Genomic DNA, 23,016 nt, shown 5'->3' with positions numbered 1-23,016 from the left:
GAAACCCCCTGTCAATAATTCTAGATATCCGATTAGTCGGTATGCAATTCATTTCTCCTTTTACTTGAAGATCCTTTATTTACAATTGTGAGTTAAAAATCCGATCAGAGATGTATCGTAACCATACATGACTACTGTGTCTTTCGTGGTATAATATCAGTGCACATAAGACAATGTTAAACTATTTGGATCTCCCTAAGGCTGGTAAAATGGCGTGATATAGTTGTTTCTTGTACTACAAAAAGCGCGGAAGATGTTTGTCGAAACAACTGATATTGATTGCCAGTCTATCAATTCCCATTTGTCTATTTACGCCTGAATCATTCGAATGAGTCCAAGTGAGAAAAGCAAATGTATTACATCAAACATAATGAGGCCAAAGAACTAACCTCAATCCAAAAATAAATAAATAAATAAATAAATAAATAAGCAATGCGTCAAAGGATATCTACTTGGTCACAAAAAGCTACATATGACCTGTTTTAAAGAAAAGTCAAATGACCTGATGAAACCTAAATAATGAAATTAATGGATCTCGGGCATAAGGATTTACTTCTTTTCAACCGTTTGCATTGTAATTAGGTAATCTGACTCGTTTTGTTGACAAAGCACACAAAAGGTAACCTAGATACATCATTACTTGGAAATCGGTTAGTTCGAAATATGAATCTAGTTACCAACAGAGTTGCAACCTACTGTCCCTTACTGACAAATCAGTAATTCGCACTTAAAACTAAGTATCTCGTAAATTCTCTGCAACTACATTACGATTTCAACACTTAGATGTGTCTTAATTATAACTTTGATTACTTAATTGCAATTAAAGAATTGCGAAACATAAACACGTTTCCATTATGTCTTCATATTGGCTGAGAACCCTTACCTCTTTCTCACTTTTCTTGCCGCGTGGTCAGTTATATTGCACTTTATGTGTTTAATTATTAATATATGTATATCCCATTCAGTAACGATTTTAAAGAGTGTGTTCATGTTAGTATCGCGTGATCTCTATCATTATGGTACTGATACTGTCCAGCACTCGATACCTTAGAAACTGTATTCGTACACATTCATTATATATTTCATTAATTCGCACTTTACGATTATATTGGGGTTATAATATAGCCTTTATCTTAAATAATTGTTGTGTGTGTGTGTGTGTGTGTGTGTGTGATTTAAGCGGCATTATGACTCTTTTACTTTAAACAATAAGTTGGCATTGTGATTTCCTGACCTTTCTGGCTGAAAAACTGGGCTCGAATTTAGGTGTCGTTGTCATTGGTTTGCTTGAAAAGACGGGGGTCGAATTTGGTGGCTCTATGTGTGTCTCTCTGTGTAGGATTGTTTACGTAACTTTAACAACTTTTACGTATTTTGTCAATTTTAGTCATATCGTTACGATGTCTGCAATGTGGAAGTCTATAGTGATGTATTGCACTGGGGCGCCTTGAAGCATCATGTCCCACCCAGTCACATTAGCCTGACACCAGGCCAACCAGTCCTAAAACAAACTCTAAATTGTTAGCGCGAAGCGAGGCAGCTGCTAATAACACTTTTAAAAGTCTTTGGCATGACTCGGCCAGAGTTAGAACCCGCGAACTAACCACTTAGGCCACCGAAGTGGTTGTGATATATCTAAACGTACCACCAATCCTCCACGTCCTCGTTGTGAAAACCCCATAAACCCAACACGTAATTCAACACTGGAACAACATCCTTATCAAAACGTTCAATAAAGTATTTTAATTTGAATAATATTCTTTCAGATTGCAAATAAGCATTCTTATTTAGATTCTCAACCATTGTTAGTTCAATTTCATACTCATTTCTGCTATTTGTTTATTTTTTCAAACACATGAAACATATCAGTTTCTCTCAATGTTTTCTGATAGAATCATACTTGATCCACACAAGCTTATAACTACTCCTATATGCATTGCTAAATCATACATGGTTTGATTGGCTGATTAGCTTTTATGGTTGGTAAAGTACCATTTTCTCTGTATGACTTCTTAAAATATGGTTTTCCAAGGCCACAATAGATATATGTAAACTTTCTCACATTTATATATGTACTATGTATGGCTCTGTGCTTAGCCATTATTGTAAGTAGTACTATTCTTTTTACATAGATACATTTTGTCCATGAGTGTAATTTGTAAATAGCACGTTTACATAGCATTTGAGTTCGGAATATTCTAGGCACGCTCAGTCTTTTAATTTGACTCTAATTTTTTTGTTTGAATGATTCAAATCTAGGTCAAGGGTAAATTTCTATAAATAATTATTTGATTAACAAATAATTCATACCCGTTTAAGAGCAGTCTACGAGAATCAGCCAGAGACCAGATTTTGGATCTGAATACACCACTTTGACTTATTGTGAACATATTCAAAGACATTTTGGTTTGCATCATTGTGCCAAACAAGGACATTCTCGACTGTTAGAATTCATTCAGAATATTCTATATATTTTGATTTGTCATAGGATATTTAGGATTATCTGGACTTTAATTCACAACCACTTCATTTTACTTAAAATGCTGGTTTCACTTATTTCCTTTACATGACTGAGAACCTAGAGTCGTAAGAGAAATTGGGGGATCTTTCTAAATTTGAATTTTTTTAAAAATATTTAAGAGATATTAAAATTGTTTTGAAAATTTAGATTGACTTTGTTTCATTGTCTCAGCAAAGTTTTTAATTTAATACATCTGAGAAATCTAAAATACAACCAAAACGCATATTCAATGTCATCTAATAACGAGAACTTGGTTTCAAATCCACCCCCGGGTGGGTTACAGTCTTTGAAAATGGATATTCTGCTCGAGCTTTATGATCTTTCTAAAGGAATTTTTTTATCAAAGTTTAAAAAGGAACATTTTGTTTCAATATTAGGATGGGAAAGCAAATTTTATATAAAAGTTCTTTTGGATTAATTAGTACAACTCTGTATGGGTTTCATAAGAAATTAAAGGAATTACAGCTAACAAACCTGACTGAATTGGAATTAGGAAAGCGGCATCTTGAGAAAGAAATTATGAAAATGCAAATTAAAAGAGAGGGAGAGGGAAATACAGCCAGAGAGAGAGAGAGAGAGAGAGAGAGAGAGATGCAAGTTGTGAGAGGCGAAAGGAAGAGGCTGTAAGAGAAAAGAATATGAAATGCAAACTCAAACAGAGGTAAATGAGATTGATGCAGACGGAGAATAAGAAACAGATTAAGAAGCGAAAAAGGAATACTGTATACATTAAAGGAATTTAGAATTGGCAAGCTGAGCACTTTTTCCGTCCTCCTTTCAAAACATGTTCAGGTTTTGATTTTGCCACATTTATTAGGATTGAACCCCCTTTTCACGAAAAAGGATTAGATAAATACTTTCTTCTCTTTCAGAAAATTGCTGTAGGCTTGATATGACCAAGATAGCATTTTTGTTTATTACAACGTGTAATTATTAGCAAGGCACGTGTCGATACAACATAGAGCTGATTATGATGTGGGTCAGGAATATATATTGAAGGGCTGTGTGTTGGAACCAAAGACATGTCGACAAAAGTTTAAGTACTGTAGAAAAGAAACGGGACTAAACCAATTTGCAGGGGAGAAAAAGCAACTATTTGACCGGTGGTACTCAGTCAAGAGGCCGAGATCTCATAATAATGAGGATTTCAAGAATTGCATCTATAGTAATGTAAAAACTTATCTTTGAAGGGGAAACTTTGGAAAATGCCGCTCGGAGAGAGAGCAAAGTTTCATTTGTCAATAAGTCTTTTCATTTTTGGGTGCTTAATGGTAAATTACCATCTCAGTCTCATAAGGCTTATTCTAAATCTCGGTCTGACAAAACGTTTAGAAATCAAAATACTGGAAAAGACTAATGACATATCCTTACTTCTTCCCACGTGTACTTATTGAAATTAGAAAGGGCAAGTCATTTCTGATTGCCATAGGGTGATAAATACGCACCAGAATAAGACAGAGCTAATCCAAATGCTTTGAGGTCTTGAATTGAAAACAATGCATTAGTTGAGTTTAACAAACCCTAGTCTTATTCTATTTCGGCAACTTATGAACCATTCATATTGGAAATTTCTTTAACCCTTATTGGTTGTTTTGCCAAATCTTTGTCTAATCAAGTATCAAGTGACAAAAAGGAGCTGCTAACAAGTATTTTGTCTTTGTCTCAGAAACCGTCATATAGTAAAGGTAATCTTAGTCAGGAGTAGCGTTCGGTATTATTAATGCTTCTATCTTTGTTTCAATTTGGCACAAGACTTAGTTTCCTGACCCGTGACTGTTGGAGCCACGTCTTAATCTACAGAAAATATTAGTTTACCAAAAGCCATGGACCTAGCCGGATATAAGGTTGTGGTTAATCCACTGGTAAATGACAAGCCTTGTTTGGACAATTACGTTGATCCTATTGAAAGTGAAATGCATTGTTTAGATCCCGCTGCTTGTGTAGTTACCAGGGCTATGACAATAGAGCTCTTGCGAATGATGTTGGTCATGAAAATATTCCTTTATCTGACACGTTTAGTAACCAAAGTTTTGATGAGGTCACCTATTTTCCTCGTATTTATCAATCGATAGTTAATGATGACAGTAATTTTCTTTTTAGGACACTCTATTCTAATCAGGGTGACTAAAGACAATCACTCATTGTCCAACATTAACATGATTCTGAGATCTCCTGTTTGTTTAGAGGGTTATTAGTGAAGCCACACAAGTCCCAGTATGTAATTTGTGAGACATGTGGTTCTTATGAGAAAATGTAAACCATATTAGGTAAACGTAGGTACTTAGTGGACACTGAACTATCACTGTTCAGTGTCCACTAATTCCTACGTAACTTGTTGTTCTGAGGTCACATTCATAGAATAGCCTCAGTCTAGCCCGTGAAACGCCATTGTCGGGTCATTTAGAAGTCGAAAGACTTATCATAAGATTGTATCCTCTTTATTGACCGAAAATGTGATGCTTCTAAAGATTGTATATCTTGTTACACTTGTGAAATGGTAGGAAAATCCAATCAGAAAATACCTAAGGCTCAACTGCAACCTGTTCCTGCCTTTGACGAACCATTTAGCAAAATGATGGTAGACTCTGTCGGTCTCTTACCAAAGACAAAGTCGAGAGATACGTCGTGAACATGATATGTATCCACAAGAATTCTAGAGGTAGCTCCTTTGAGAAATATTCAAAGTCAAATCATTGTGAAAGCTTGGTAAAGTTATTTTTACACTTGCCAGACTTCCCAACTTTATAAGGTCTGATCAAGGGTCAGATTTTATGTCTAGACCTCTCCAACAAGTTACGTAGGAATTAGGCATTCGACGGTTTATTATAAACCTTCTCTCACCTTGAATATCAAGGTGATTTGGAAATATTTCATCAAATGTTTGAAGAATAGGATTTTATCACATTGCATTGACACAGAAAATGATCGGGATGAGGATGTTTATTTACTGCTGTTTGTTGTTAGGGGATCAATCCACGAACCACTGGGTTTTAGTCCTTTTAACTGGCTTTTGGACGTATTGTCTGTGTACTATTCAAGTTATTGAAAGAGAAACTTCATTCAAATCAAGATCCAAAATTAATCTTCCTGGCAATGGTTGTGATTTCAAATATAAGTTGTTAAAGTCTTATGAATTAGCAAGAACTATTCTTCTCTTTTCTCAATCAAATGTGAAATTAAGGTATGACAGATATTCACAGGAACGGAGTTTTCAACCTGGCTGTCTCTCCCATTCTTTACAATCGACGTCAGGCTAAATTTATAATCCATATACTTTTGAAAAGACCGTAAATGACTTAAATTGTATCATTAACATTCCTGAGAGGCGAAAATAGAAACAGCTTTGATATTATAATATTTTAAATCAAATCAACCATGTATCTACACATGTGTATGGTATTATTTCAATGTCACAAACACAATAGTTTACTATTTACGACAATTGTCCCAGAACGTGCAATTAAAACCCCCAAAAATACATATCCTAATGGCTGAGCATGAGCACGAAAATCAAATCCGGCTGCACTTGGTAAGAATTGTGCATAGAGACGTACACGAAGCTCAATTAATGAAAAAAATAGCCGACATAATATCAAGCGAAGTAGAATCGAATACAATAAAATGGAACAAACATTTCCAGCTCGTGAATCAAACAGGGCTTTTCCATCATGTGAAATATATTTAACAGGACAGAGTAATTCCTGAAATATCATATCGAATATACGTAATACTACCTATCAAGTTGCTCCACTGGCGGTGCTCTAACTGCTCTCCAAAAGTCACTGTAACCACGCGTTGATTTCTGCAACTTAGTTGCATACGTGACTGCTCTTGTTGTAACATTATTCGCAAATGTTAAACGTACATTTCGAAATTGTTAACCTTGAGCAAACAAATTCATACCCGTGTTTTGCAAGTTATTGTTTTAATCAAATTGCACCATAAACATTATTCAAATGACTACTCATGTCGAGGATGAATCGGGCGCGTCAGCTGTTGTCACCAAAGGTGTTGGTTATAATGTCATCGGTTCCACATTTTATGAAATATCTCATTTTTTTCCCTCAAATTGAAATTTTGCATTACTTGGCCAACGATACCTAAGATAATGCGGATTTGTTTTAAAATTGGGAGGCAAATGTGAAACGATGAAAAATATCGCTGCAACTTTACAATTGTGAACTTCTCAATATCGTTTTTAATTTTGGTACAAAGTAGATGAACAGTTCATCATTATTTCAGCAAATGAATCAGTTTTCCTCAGAAATCAACTCATTTTTTCAGGAGAATTCAAAGAGTATGCAATTATTTTCATCATTGGTAACGGATGAACGTTCAGTTAGAAAATGTATTGTTGCCCACCAAACACAAAGCAAAGAAATGTTAAAAATCGGATTAAGAAACATTAACTTGTATTTATTTTACACTGGGACAGTGGGATAAGGGCGAGTTTGGTATCTGAAATGACATGTATATAATTAGTTCTGCGTTTACGTCGCCATCGTGTTTATACATACAGATACAGTCTCATATTCAAACAACAGAATAAATGGTGTATATAAGTTCTGCATAACTGAGAAGCTATATGCCGATCAGTCCAGATTAGCTGTCATTAGAATCAAAGTCACTATAGTGAAAACCTGAATTTTAGTTTTGAATTTGACATTCTCTCTGCATATATTCTGTCAAACTCCTCATTTTGTGCAACTGTGAACCAATTCTTCCAATCTCCAACGTCACCTGCAAAGAAAAAGAAATGTTTCTCTTAGAATCTTCCATTTTAATTTATACCAGTAAAGCTCCAAATAATAACTCCAACAAAAATCATGAGTTTTCAATTTTGCATAAAATTAATTTTTATTGCAATGTTCATTTTCTCAATCATATTGCATCATATATAATTTATTAATTGAAGAATGATGCACATTTTTGAAGTGAATGTATAAATTAGCACACGATATTGACTATCTAACATAATTGGTCTGAATAACCTGAATGTTACTTGTTATACAACTTCGCCTCTCTGCTAACACAATCTTAGATATTAAGCATGATAGTAGTAAAAAGTAGGTAATAAGGGCCTTTCCCTTAATGTAACACTTTGTCACTTAATGTAGCACTATGTCACTTAACTAACACTTTATGTCACTTAATGTAACACTGTCACTCAATGTAACACATTATGTCAATTAATGTAACACTTTATGTCACTTCATGTAACACTGTCACTTAATGTAACACATTATGTCACTTAATGTAACACTTTATGTTACTTAGTGTAACACTGATGGATATTGCTGAATACTGTAATCAATGTAAAATATATATGGAGAAGCAAACATTCGCAAACCTACAAACACACGCGTATTCAGCACAACTACGTTGAGGTATATATCCATCCTATTTAAAATATGCAGAATAATTGAACTTTTTTTCGAGTAATATTATTTTTATAAATTTATCAATATTGATTAATATCCCTTATAATTCTTTTTCAAAATGTTTTTTTATTGCGAAGATTTAAATTGTACATATGCACGGATTTTCACATATAAGTATCATGTATATGGACGAAACGTTAATGAAGACTAAATATAAAAAGATCTCACACGACCATATTGTCAGTCTTCTATTATTATTACCATTGCCTCAGAACTTGTCTACCTATAGTTACCTTTACGATACATTCGCGGTTTCTCGTCCCTCCAAAGTTTCCTCCATTTTTCGTCCTCAAGGCCCATTTTGTCATTTACCATATTATGAAAACTACATTTGTCGGCTATTGCCTTGGTAAAGTCATCACTGAGAGAAACTCCCATGAATTTCGTCAGTTTCCTCACTTCCGCAACACTATCCTAATCGAGAAGATTAAAAGTATTTAGAAACAATTGTATTTTGCAATGCAGAGAGAGAGAGAGAGACGGACAGACAGACAAAGAGACAGAGAGAAATGAATTAACGAAAAGTCACGTAAAAATGCAGATTTATTGGGGGGGGGGTATTTAACAACACTTTAAACACATAATTCTCTATATAATGCTGCAGAATTGGGAGCTGAGTGCCTTCCCAAAAGACATACCGATGCAAGCGACACATGGTGCGATCCTTGGATTACAATGCTGACGCCAAATGAGCTACAGTGATCCCCTAACACATAGCAGAAAACACAAAGAATTCAAGATAAAATTATATTAGCTGCTGGATATAGGAACAGACCTGTCATACCCATCATAATAACCACAACGAATCCTTGGAAAGATGGCTTTGTGTGGTCCTTTCGACAAGTCAACTGCTCCCCTGTATCTTATGTAATTAACCAGAGACGTATTCTTCAAATCCTTTACCAGTGTTCGCAATAAACTGAAAAAGGTTACTAACAGGACCAGAAACATTTAAAAAATAAGATAGACCGCCACAACCCTTTGTGGTTCATGATTTTTCTGAAATTTGTTCGACATTTTGAAATGGATGGTAACGTAACATTCATAGATTTATATATTTTGGAAATGTAACCATACTGTGAAAAAGAAAACAAAACCTCACTCAAATTTGTTTTACTTCTTTTTGTTCTGCTATAACCTCTGTTGACTGTTGTACAGAAGGTCTAGTTCTCAGTGTTTGAATTTATCTTAGTCTTATGTTACGTGTTTAGGCTCGTATAAACAGCAGCACGAGAAAGAGTGAAAACAGCAAGCGTTGAAAAATTTAACAAATAATTTATTTCCCTTGAAAATACTGCAAAAATGAAGAAAAAATAACTTACGGTTTTAAGAATCAAATCCAAACATAATCTAAGAATAATCCACGAAGCAAATTGTATAAGTCCTAATATTGAAATGTTCTAATGAATTCAAGTTCGAGTCCCCACGAAGACTCCAAGTTGAAAGGCGATGACGTATTCTGTATCCTGTACTGTGTTGAAGTCTACAGTTCCTTGTAGAAGCACAAGAAATAATATGGTGTTTGAAATACTGAAAATTCTTTGTTCAAGAATTCTGCACCAGCACTCAAAATATTTCCAGAGAAACGAATTAATCTTTCAGAATCCAAATAATTCGAATACACATTAAACTGTATTTCCCAAAATGACACAACAAAAGAAACATCTTCACGTCCTAGTGTTTAGAAGCCCAACGGTCAGATCTCTCTCTCTATGCAATGGTTTAAAACTTGAATATTGCGTAAATGCTCGGATAAGGATCATGTGATCATGCTTACATCACGTACTCTCAGCATGGACCTGACAAGAACCAATCATTTTACTCAAAAAATAAAATATTAAAAGGTTGTTTACTTCAATGAAGCTATTTACAAGAATAGGGTAACGTATTAAATACAGCCTCAATCTCACCCTTAATATTCCCACAATAAAAATAAATAATAAAAAATTCTTGACGTGACTGTTACTAATTTTGATTTAAGGTCGGGAACCAGGTCAGCCTTATGTGTTTACAAATATGAACAGTCAAGGTCTAACTATTTTCTGGAAAAGGTATCAAGTTACTAGTAGATATAACTAAATTGATTTGACATATGATGAAATTAAAAAATAAAAAGATGTTAGAACTTACAAACAATTACGTCAGATATAAATTAAATCAAATCTACATAACACTTCCCCAATAAAGTAAAAGAAGTTTTCATATGATAAAGCTTTATTTTTACAACAGACTAATTATATATGAGTTTAAACGAACTCAAATAACTTACACACATTGCACATGAAATAGTACATTGTTATAAACGGGAAAGTGCGTCTCCTATTAAATTATCTTTTCCCTTGACATGCCTGATGTCAAGATTACATTTCTGTAACAACAAACTCCACCTTATCAGTCTTTGATTTTTATTTTTCATCTTGCCGATGAAAGTAAGGGGGTTGTCTTCACATAAAACAATCACAGAAGAAGGACTGAACTAAAGTAAACTTCAAAATGTTGTAATGCCAATATCAACGCCAAACATCCCATTTCGATTGTAGAATAATTTCTTTGGTGCTAATTTAACTTCTTAGAAAAATAGCACACTGGATGATCAATACCATTTTCATCTTCTTGAACCAAAATTGCTCCAATCCCAACATCAATTGCATCAACATTCAGTTTACATGATTGGCTGAAATTTGGAGCTGTAAGAACTTGTCAAAAGCCTCCTGACATTTTTCAGTCCAAAGAAACTTGTTTTTTTTTTCTTACTCAGTAAATTTATCTGGGGTTCAGCAATCAGAGAAAATTGGAACAACATTTTCGATAGTATCTGGCCATACCTAAATATCGCATCAGTTGCTTTTCGTTAACAGGCACGGGAAATTCAGAGATAGCCTTGACCTTAGCATCCATTGGTTTAACTTGTCCCTGACCCACGATATGTCCTAGAAAATTTACACTAGCACGACAGAACTCACTTTTCCGAATTGTTGTAGATGATGACATCACCGATGTAAGCATCACAATTGTCTAGACCAGAGGTAATCATATTCACGAGACGTTGAAATGTACTTGGCGAATCTTTCATCCCTAACGGCATTACATTATATTGGTAAAGTCCATCTGGAGTCACGAATGCTGAAATTTAGTAAAGTTCGAATTCCTGTAATAATTTCATTATTGCTGATGTAAGTGCGAATGCTAATAAAGTGTATGTATTTTGATAATCCATAACTGCAATGTTAAGCCCTGTTAAGAAATATATATGTGATATACGTTTGCTTTTTATGATGATTAATGTTCATACATTTCATTGAATCCTGGCAAGTTATTATGTTGGGATAAATGAGAAGGTAGGTGTGATAAGTGAACTTTCTACAACATCTAGTCCTGGATAAGTGGATGAAATTAAAATTTGAACAGCCTTGATATCACAGCGTTTGATTATACATACTGCTTTCATATCTTCATAGTAGAACACGTGGATAGGATGAGTTGGGTTATCATGAATTGCCTTTTCCCAGGCGTGGACATAATCGTAGAAAGACCCCCAGTCGACTGCAAAGAGTGGGAAAATTAATGCAAAAGCGTTAGCAATATAAATATATATATATATATATATATATATATATATAGAGAGAGAGAGAGAGAGAGAGAGAGAGAGAGAGAGAGAGATAGATAGATAGATAGATATATCTGCGTGTGTGTGTGTGTGTGTGTGTGTGTGTGTGTGTTACAGCGAAACCGTCATTACGGCGACAGGTCATTGTCACTGGGTGGTCATTATGGCGACAGTAGCATTAGGGTGACAAAATCGGTGTCACCCTAATGTGTGCTATTCTTATGTAGCTTAGCTTGCTGACTGATTCACTTACAGAATTGTATACATGTATCACAATATCATCGGTAACTAGTATTTAGAAATTTTGATGCAAGATATACACGATTTTATTAAATATTGTTATGCAAAAATTTAACCGTGTGTTAAGGTTGTGTTTTCTCCCACCGTCAGTGAATAACTATTAAGGCGACATTTCTAAAATTGCTTCCTATTTTTTCAAAGTTAATGAAAAATTTTGAGCAGATATATTGAATTGATTTAAGATAAAAATATATTCTTTTCATTTCTTTTATCTGAATCAAATTCCTTGTTAAGACATAACACACTCAACTTTTCGAAACGGGTTCGAAACAAAATCGAGCTGTAGTTAAAAATAGCGTTATCTTAAATTTGTGTTTGGTAAAGAATGCATAAACGGAACAAACTTAATAAATAAATCATAAAAATAATATAAAAAAAGTATTATAGATCAATAGATTTATAAAATATTTATCAATGTTTTGCACATTCAAATATTTTTATTTGTTCTTAATTTATATAACAACCAATGTTTCTCTTTCCGTAAAATGTAAATCCGTTGACCACTAGGACCTAGAAAGTACGAAGGACATACATGTAGAGAACGCTGGTTAGTATTGTTATATATTATTTGTGTAATAAATAACTTTGTTTTACTCATGAGATGAAGACTTATAATAAATGAAACTTTTAACGTAAAAAATATGCCTAAATTATTTAAAAGAGTCGCTAGCTTAAGTAATCAAAGGCAAGGTTTGAAACTGGAAGTTGATCATAAAAGTTCATAATAATTCTACCAGAGTGCTACGGTATCACGGATCTTAAATTTAGCGATTGGTGAATACGTAAATAAAGACATCGACCTTCAAGATATTATATGTCTGTTTGGTGTTCTTTGCTCTATATTAACATACATTTCAGGGCCAGATCAGGTCAAGTGTTTGGGGGAGGAGGGTTTCCAAAATTTCAAAAGGGCTTTGACATGCCTCGAAAGGGCACCATAGCAAAAGTCTGTTTGCTGAAAGTGTGCATAATACCCAATAAATGTGCTCAAGAAGTAAACGATGATCAAATTTAAAGTGTCAAGTTACTGTATGTGTATGTACGCTTTTTTAGCGGGTGGGGGAGGCATCAGGACACCCCACACCCAGGGCCGGCGCTACCATATAGGGAAACTAGGCAGCCACCTAGGGTGCTGATTTCAAGGGGCGCATTTCTCCAAATCAGCGACAGTTTTGAAAAATAAATAAATAAATTTCAGTTTTATTGAGGGCAGTTTTTTATCCTGGTTTATTTCATACAGGGACAAATAATCGGGTAGATTCAGTCTGACCGAAGCACCAGGCTGACCGGAACAAGCAAAATGAAGGAGTGAAAATCGCGCGTATACGAAACTTTTACGTTCGCGTGTTTTTATAGGCCACGAGTTTTTTCCATGGAATCACGTGTATACGAAACCTTCAGTTTGCCGCGGGGGGGGGGGGGGGGGGGGGAGGGGGGAGCCAGCTTAAATTAGACGATTGTGGCATAACTTTACTATATAAGCTCACTTTCATATTTCTCTGACCACCATACTGCCAACACAGGGGTTCATATCGTTGCTTACAATCTACCTGTCATACATACACTGTTTAGCTATTGTATAGTGCATGTATGACAGGTAAATTGTAAGCAACAATACGAGCCCCTGTGATATATATATATATATATATATATATATATATATATATATATATATATATATATATATATATATATATATATATATATATATATATATATATATAATGCTTTTATTCTTTAACAGTAGAGCGTCATTCTCATCAGTTGACTCATATTTATTTACTTGATGCAAGGAGGAAAACTGGTCATTTCTACCACAGACATTTATTGTAGTAGTAGCATGGAGTCACATATGCGATGAGCAGACCACGTAGCCCACGTGTCAGACCGCCAGCTTCCGAGAAGATATTTTGTATGGCGAGCTAGAACAAGGAAAACACTCCAAAAGAGGCCAGAGGAAACGCTACAAGGACACCTTGAAGAAGTCATTAAAGGATTTTGACATAAGCAATGGCACATGGGAGCTGACTGCTCAGGACAAGGGCTTGTGGCGCTTTTTCATCGGAAAAGGCTCTCTGCAGCTTGCGACGTGAACATAACACCGCAGCAGAACAACGGAGGCAGACTAGGCAAGCCCTAACCAACGACCCCACGATCTGCATTGCTGCCATCTTTTGTCCACACTGCCATAGAACATTCAGGGCGCACATCGACCTCTTAAGCTACCTGCGCACCCACAAACCTATCGATCCCCTTGAAACATTGGATAACAGAAGTGATTGACGAAGACCGTACTTGTCTAGTCCTATGTAATAGTCTGTAATTATTGCTATGTCAATGGATCATACACGGATGCTAATATAAACATGAGTCTCCATCAGTATGGTTATCAGAGACCTACACATCTGAGGATAGAAAGCCTATGCATGTTAAAAAATTTCAGACATTAAATAATAAGAGAAAGAATACATTTATAAAGTTTCCACTGGTAGAAATAAATTTGATGTATTAAGAATGTATGATAAATTATTAATAGAACAATAGGGATTAAAAGTTTGAAGAACAAATATCTAAGTTGTGATCAAATCTTTCAAAGAGGTGTGCTATAGTTATCTGCATTGCTTGTAAAGAATATAAGTAAGCTAGAAAGAAACAAGAGAGAATGAATGAAAATGTACAGAAAGTAATACTTACAGGCTAAACTCAATTACGACGAAAGACAAATGAAAAGAAAGAAAGAAAAATAAAAGAAAGAAAGAGAAATATTCGAGAATTTAACTTAGCAAGAGTACTAAACTTTTTGTTTTACATTACAAATAATGTGACATGCTTGATCAGTGAACAATGAGAAACACTGAAAAGATTTACGAAAATTGTGTTATGTTTTATTTTGTGAGTGTTGCCATGTATAAGATTTAACAGAAATATGGTATTTTTCAATTAGATCTAGATCACCTTGTAAAATGTACCTACTAAATCTGTGTGTGTGTGTGTGTAAAACGTACCTAATAAAGCTGTGTTTGTGTAAAATGTACCTACTAAAGGTGTACAGTGGAGGACGAAAGGACCGGTTATCAGTATTATTTACTTGATTTGTATGACAAGGATGCACTGTCATGTTACTTTGTAAAGTTGAATATATATATATATATATATATATATATATATATATATATATATATATATATATATATATAACATTATCAAAAAGGAAGGATAAGGACTTTTGGCGTATTTATAACTGGAATTTTATATCCATGATTCTCCGGTGACATATTTGAGCTGAAAAATTTACGGTCTCTCAAGTCTGTGCAAACTTTGTCCGATATTTGCATTCCGTCGTATGAGATTAAACTAATGTAAAGCGTTTTATATGCAAAAAAAACCCCCATGGACCATTATACTAAAATACACATTAAATAAAGTTGCAGGCAATATCTTACTCTGTTAGAGGTCCAAATTATTTGAACACGACCCAGTTGTATATGCAGTAAATTAATACTTCATGGCGACTCAGCACACATAAATCTTAAAGTAAGAGCATACTATATATTTTACATTGCTATTTATAGCTGACAGACGTCTACAAATCATCGACACTTTGCGATTCAAGTAAAGACGGTCATTTTTCAAAACGATGCTGCGTACTCGTAGTGTTTACTCGTCCTATAACAACCACGTTTTAAGTGGTTTATTACTCTGTACAAGATTAAGTTGAAAGTACTCTTATATGAAGAAAAAGGAGATGTATAATTCATTCATGTATAGTTGTATAACTTCTCAAAAAGCAGTTCCTATTAAACGAAGAAAAAGATCAGCATTTGATACTAAAATGTCAATCGGATATTTGAACAAAAAAATAAATGTTAATTTTTTTCCACAATAAAACTATTTTGCATTGAAAGTTTATACTGCCTACGCATCTACTTGCCTTCTAAATCTCTGTCGATTTGATCAACATATGGTTTTGTTTTGCTTTTGCTTTACTTTTCTCTTTACTCATTTAATAATTACTATGTGGTCTAATGTTGACATTGCCCGGGGTGAGAGTGGGAGACAAGCGCCCCAATCCTCCAAAATGCCCCATACGGCCTGCGTCTCTTACTGCCTCTGTCAACTAAAATCCAGCTCCTGGCCTTCGCGAGTGGCTTAGATTTGAAGCCCAGCAGACCATGTTTTCTACTAACAGGAGAAGGGGTGAAGGTGGCCCACTGGCGCCTTAAAACCAGTTGCTTCAGGTAGATGGGACTCGTAAACCTTGGATGGTAGCTCATCTAGGAGAAGGAAAACTCCGATTCCAAACCTCTGCTGCCTTGTGGCTATACCCACTCATGGGAAAGGCTAAGGGAGTAAACCCCGACAGAAAATCCGGAGATGGAGTCCCTAAGGCGGTATGACATTGATTTCAACGTCATTCCGGCAACTCCTGCGACGCCGTTGGTGCCAAGCTGTATCGGCATTCGTCGTTCCCTTGGGCACACCAGCTGCGTGGAGAAGGGGGATCTGCTGCATGGGCAACAGCTGATTCTCCATACCACCCTGCCCAGGCTTCATAGCTCCACAGGAGAGGACACTCCAGCGTCGTCGTACGGCGTCGGCACAACACGAGAAGTAGCAGTTTACCGGTTCTAAGTCAAAGCTCGATTGGCGTAGAGCTTGGCGCCAGGGGTTACTTCTGACGGTGGGAGAGATCATCAGGTCTCACTGGACAGCTACCGCCCGCCTCAAGCTGGGCAGCCTACAGTCAGTAAGGTGCTGCCCGCCATGGCCTGCCTGCTTCACTGGGTGCCTGGAGCTTAGAGAACCATCTCGACAAGTGGGCCACAAAACTCTGCACCAGGAAAGACTAAAAGAAGAAATAAAAAGACTCCAACTCTTCGTTTTGCAACCTGGAACATCAGGACCATGTGTCCTGGATTGACCACTGACCTACAGCAGATCGACGATGCACGGAAGACTGCCGTCATTGACAGAGAACTCTCCCGACTGAACATCGACATTGCCTGCCTCCAGGAGACCCGACTGGCTGACAGTGGCACCATCAGGGAAGCCAATTACACATTCTTTTGGCAGGGGAAGCCCTTGGATGAACCTAGGCAGCATGGTGTAGGCTTTGCTGTCAAGAACACGCTAATCGCCTTCATTGAAATTCCATCATCAGGTACTGAGAGAATCCTTGCCCTCCGGCTGTCAACATCCTTAGGCCCGGTCAACATCTTCAGTGTGTACGCCCCAACCCTCTACTCAACCTACGAGGAGAAAGACAAGTTTTATGAGGCTCTGGATCAGGCAATATCCAGCATCCCCAACAATGAAAGCCTTTACTTACTAGGAGACGTCAATGCTAGAGTGGGAGCTGACCATGAGGCCTGGTCCACCTGTCTCGGCTTTTACGGAAGGGGCAAGATCAACGGGAATGGTCAGCGACTGCTGGAGATGTGCTGCTCCCACAGCCTATGTGTGACCAACACTTTCTTCAAATGCAAGGAGATCCACCAGGTGTCGTGGAGACACCCACGTTCACGCCACTGGCACCAGCTGCACCTCGTCATCACCAGGCGTGCAGAACTGGCCAGTGTCCTCCTTACCCGCAGCTACCACAGTACCGATTGTGACACGGACCATTCCCTCGTGGCCAGCAAGGTGCGAATATTACCCAAGAAGCTGCACCACGCCAAGAAGAAGGGTCACCCACGTATCAACAACTGCTGTGCAAGCAACCCAGAGAAAACACAGCAGTTCATCAGCAAACTGAAGGAAGCCCTCACCAAAGTGACACCTGATGACACCATTGATTCCAAGTGGTCCCATATCCGTGACTCTGTGTACAATTCAGCCATCACAGCTTACGGGAAGAGGGAGCGAAAGAATGTCGACTGGTATGAGGCAAACTGGGAGGAGATGGAGCCCGTGACTGAGGCAAAGAGGAAAGCCCTCCTGGCATACAAGGCTGCACCTAGCCCCAGAACACTACAAGCCCTCAGGATTGCAAGGAATAACGCCCAGAAGACCGCCCGCCGCTGTGCCAACACCTACTGGCTGAACCTTTGCAACAGTATACAGACAGCTGCTGACACCGGGGATACAAGAGGAATATATGAGGGTATCAAAAAGGCGACAGGCCCCCCCACCTACAAGACCGCCCCCCTCAAGTCCAAGACGGGCGAAGTCATCACAGACCAGGGGAAACAACTGCAGCGATGGGTTGAGCACTATTTCGAGCTATATGCAACCCAAAACAATGTCACTGGAACTGCCCTGGATGCCATTCCAGACCTGCCTGTCATAGAGGAGCTAGACACACAGCCCACCCTGGAAGAGCTCGGAAAAGCCATCGATTACCTTGCCTGTGGGAAGGCTCCTGGAAGCGACGGCATTCCGCCTGAAGTCCTCAAGAACGGAAAACCAGCACTGCTCCAGCCCCTACACACACTCCTCTGCCTTTGCTGGGAACAGGGATACATCCCACAGGACATGCGTGACGCCAACATCGTCACTTTGTACAAAAACAAAGGAGACCGTAGCGACTGCAACAACTATCGGGGCATCTCCCTCCTCAGCATCGTGGGAAAGGCCTTCGCCCGTGTTGCCTTGGCGCGCTTGCAGATCCTAGCCTTCCGTGTCTACCCAGAGTCCCAGTGTGGATTTCGAGCCGGCAGGTCAACTGTAGACATGATCTTCTCACTACGTCAGCTGCAGGAGAAGTGTCGTGAGCAGCGGATGCCCCTCTACATTGCCTTCATAGACCTGACGAAGGCGTTTGACATGGTTAGTCGGAGTGGACTCTTCAGACTCCTGCAGAAGATCGGCTGCCCCCACGTCTGCTTGCTGTCATTATGTCGTTCGATGAGAACATGCACAGCACAGTGTGCTTCAATGGCGCAACATCTGAAGCATTCCCAGTCATTAGCGGAGTCAAACAAGGCTGTGTCCTTGCACCGACGCTCTTTGCCATCTTCTTCTCCATGCTTCTCCAGTACGCATTCAAGGACTGCAGCGAGGGAGTGTACATCCATACCAGGGCTGACGGCAAGCTGTTCAACATCGCCCGTCTCCGTGCTAAGACTAAAGTCACAGAGGTACTCATCCGTGAATTGCTCTTTGCCGATGATGCAGCCTTGACATCACACACGGAAGATGGACTTCAGCAGCTGGTATGCTGCCTCTCCCATGCATGTAAGGAATTTGGACTGACCATCAGTTTGAAGAAAACGAATGTCATGGCACAGGACACAGACTCCCCTCCCTCTGTCTCCATCGATGGGTACAATTTGGAAGTTGTCGAGAACTTCACATACCTCGGGTCTAACATCTCCAGCTCACTCTCCATTGATTCTGAGGTGGGCGGCAGGATTGCCAAGGCAGCAGCAGTGATGGCCAGACTTAACCAGAGGGTCTGGAACAACCCCAGCCTCACAGAAAAGACCAAACTGCGTGTCTACCAAGCGTACGTGCTCAGCTCACTTCTCTACAGCAGCGAAACATGGACCACCTATGCAAGACACGAGAGGAAACTCAACAGCTTCCACCTGAGATGTCTGCGGCGCATTCTGCACATCCAGTGGCAGGACAAAGTACCCAACACAGAGGTTCTAGAACGCGCCAACATGAACAGCATGTTCTCCATACTCAGCGAGAGGAGCCTTCGCTGGCTTGGCCATGTCAAGAGAATGGACCCAGGTCGCATTCCCAAGGACCTGTTATATGGGGAGTTAGCAGAAGGTGCACGACCAACTGGACGACCATATCAGCGCTACAAAGATGTTTGCAAGAAGGATATGAAAACAGCAAACATCAATGTCAATGACTGGGAGAGCTGTGCAAACAACCGTTCCAGCTGGCGTCTAGCTGTCAGGCAGGGAGTTCAAAACGCAGAGGAAAAGAGAAGAATAAAGCAAGCTGAAAAAAGAGCTAAAAAGAAGGATAAGCAAAAGCGTGCTTTGGAGCTATGCCATCGTCTCCCGTAGACGGACGGATGCCAAGATGGAATTACTGTAGGATTTGCAAAACTTTCTTGAAGCCATTGCATTATATATATATATATATATATATATATATATATATATATATATATATATATATATATATATATATATATATATATCCATTATTAATATTATCATTATTATTACAACTAATCATGACAAAAATCTTAACAACAAAGTTTCACGAAAAAGCGCCACGAATTTTCTTTACATAAATAGCTTCACAGGTATATATTCTCATATTTTTCCGAACCTCTATCTCTGAACTGTTGTTTGACAAGTCAAAACTTTGCGCTACGCGACACTTAATGCAGCTTGATTGACACGTGAACAATGCCCTCACGTGGAACCTAATGCAGCCTGTATGGAAATATCAATCATTGCTGCTTCCCGATACCTAATAAAGTCTGTATGGACATTGCAAACCTACGTAATATAGAAAACCTGGGCCCTGGGCCATTTAATCTGTCTTATTCAGTTTAAATCAGGCAATATATTCTCATCTACTCTAAACAGTTTCCGATGATCAATCCCTTTGTTATCCTCAACATTTTTATTGAAAACTCATAGCCACTGGTCCTCAAAACAGTTATGATATCAAAATAGACGATTGCCTGCGCCACTGACCATCAAAATAACAGCTATTACTAAAATTACAGTATATCTTGGTGACTGATACAACGGAGAAAACAAACATGGAGACTGACGAATCAAATTAAGCATCTCATCAAGATGTTAACAACTGTCATTTGAGTAAAAATGGAAGAACAAACTTCCGGATTGCGACATTAACATAAATGGGGTTAACGAAGAAAAATTAAGGAAATTATTAGAGGAAACTGAGGACTATGAAATAATAATGATATAAGAAACGCAAAATAATATAACAAAGGAAATAAAAACGAAATTTGAGTAAAAAATGGATGCAATTTTAATCACTAGTGATAATCAAGACGATACTAGGGGTGGGGTAGCAACACTAATTCGAAACAATAAAGGTGTATCATGACAGCAACTACATGTAGGGTTTTTTAAGAACGTTTAATCTGTATAAAAATTAAAGACTAGCATTTTGTCAACGTTTACTTTCCCGCACAAAGAATTAAGAAAATATATTTATTTTGGAAAACCTCATCACATATTTACAGGACATTACAATGGTGAATGTTATAATGTGAGGGAATTTTAACTGGGTGGAAGACGATGTAGATAGGAAAACATATTTAGCACCAAACGATAAATTAATTAGGGAGGATATGAAAGATTAAAAAAAAAACCACAAACTATTTGATGCATATAGAAGATTAAACATTTTAAAGAAAGAATTTACGTATGAAGATGGTGTATACCAAGTTAGTAGGCTTGGGATACATAAAAGAGTTTAGAGTAACTGAATGTAAAATATAAGACCATAAAATGGTTAATAAAGAAATAATAATAGAGAAAAGGAAAACGTGGGGAGAGGCGAGGCAATGGAAATTAAATAAGAAAATATATGGGGAAAAGGAATATGAATACATTATAACAGAAGGATTGAGGGGTTTTATAAAGGCAACCAAGATATTGAAAATGAATGGGATATCTAAAGCTGGAAAATTAAAAAGAAAACTCTAAATTATTGTAAAAATGGAGAGAGAAAATAAAAAAATGAGCAACAAGAACTTAAATTTTCTTTTAGACTTGACAGAGATAGATGAGGAAAAACAAATAGCACAGAAACTTCTAAATGAGATTTTAGATGAAGCAAAATGATGGAGGATAATAAGAGTGGGGAAATTTGCAATACTTTACAAAAAGGCAAAGGGGTTATATAAGAGGGAAGAATTGAGAAAGGGAGGGGGAGAGTAGGATCTGGAAAGTATAAGGGATTTAAATAATATTTATTCACCAAAAGATGATATATTGAAGTGTATACAAATATTATCAGTATGTACATGAGGTAATGTCATCAGAACACAAAGACATGTATGATGATTTCATCTCAAATGAAGAAATAAAGAAATCAATTTCATCCCTGGCGAAAGGAAAATCGCCAAGAATGCATTGGCTCGCCGCAGAATTCTAACAGATATTCCAAAAAGAAATAACGCCGATTTTAGAATCACTATATAATAACATATTTTTAGGAAAGGGAAAATTTTCTAACTCCATGAGGGAGGGAATGATCACGATATTATACAAGGGGAAAGGAGGTAGGGAAGACCTTAATCTGGTCAAAAGGGTGCCATGATACTCTTTGTACAAGAAAAAGCTTTCGACAGATTAGAACTCAACAACATACAACAGGTACTACAAACTATGGCTTCGGAAAAGAAAATCAGGAATGGGCCGAAATCTTGTACACTGGAATAAAAGCGAGAGTACAGATAAACAGCAATCACGGAATAATTTGAAATTCAAAGGTCAGTGAGGCAGGGACACCCACTGTCCATGCTATTATACGTAATAGCAATTGAGGTCTTGGGTCACAAAATAAAAAACAACTCGAAAATAGAAGATATACGCATTCTAAATTTGAAACATGAGTATAAGATGCTCGAACACGCAGATGATTTCACGAACTTTCACAAGGATGCAAAATCTTTAAGCACCTGCAAAACGAATTTGAAACTTTCGGAAAATATTCAGACTACAAGATCAACCACGACAAACAGAAATTTTAAAGATAGGAAACTGGAGGGGAATCACCCGGGACTCCCACCTCACCTAATAAAAGATAAAGTCAAGGCTTTAGGAGTGACCCTTGGCCATAAAGCAAAAAATAGACAACTACAAATACATAGTATCAAAGATAAAAGATAATATCGATATATGGATGCTTACGCCACTATGTATAATGCGGCAGGACATACATGTAGACCTATAGCAATACGAATTATATCATAAAATCCGTTGACCTGGAAATAAAAAACTAAATGAATTAGACAAAAAAAATTGGAAAATTATATATTGAACAGCAAAACGCAAAATCTACCCACGGAAATATTAGATAGGACGAATACTAGGGGGTGGTTAAGTCTTCCCAATTCAATTATAGTTAATTAGCTAATATTTTAAATAGATTTGTAAAAAAAAAATGAATTAAAAACTCCGGCATTAGCATTGGAAGCTTTGTATACATACTGGCTGGGTTTCACTTTAAAAAACCGCCATGAGTTATAT

At 37.3% G+C, this 23,016-nt stretch overlaps 1 protein-coding gene across 2 annotated transcripts in view; it reads right to left on the bottom strand.

The window, feature by feature from the left end:
• Nucleotides 1-4,943: 4,943 nt before the first annotated feature.
• LOC149779103 (sulfotransferase 1A2-like) overlaps nucleotides 4,944-23,016 on the bottom strand; it is a 69,221-nt gene continuing 51,148 nt past the window's right edge. For both annotated transcript variants that reach the window (XM_089939658.1, XM_089939659.1), the window contains exons 3-5: nucleotides 11,402-11,505; nucleotides 8,196-8,376; nucleotides 4,944-7,261 (exon numbers count right to left, since the gene is read on the bottom strand). In XM_089939658.1, coding sequence (XP_089795784.1) covers nucleotides 7,149-7,261; nucleotides 8,196-8,376; nucleotides 11,402-11,505 — 398 coding nt within the window. In that variant the 3' untranslated portion in view covers nucleotides 4,944-7,148. The remainder of the gene's footprint in view (nucleotides 7,262-8,195; nucleotides 8,377-11,401; nucleotides 11,506-23,016) is intronic.

The sequence above is a fragment of the Sinohyriopsis cumingii genome, chromosome 17, assembly GCF_028554795.1.
Source record: "Sinohyriopsis cumingii isolate HCF-2022 chromosome 17, ASM2855479v2, whole genome shotgun sequence".
In the NCBI taxonomy this organism is placed as follows: Eukaryota; Metazoa; Mollusca; class Bivalvia; order Unionida; family Unionidae; genus Sinohyriopsis; species Sinohyriopsis cumingii.
This window is presented reverse-complemented; position numbering and strand designations above follow the sequence as displayed.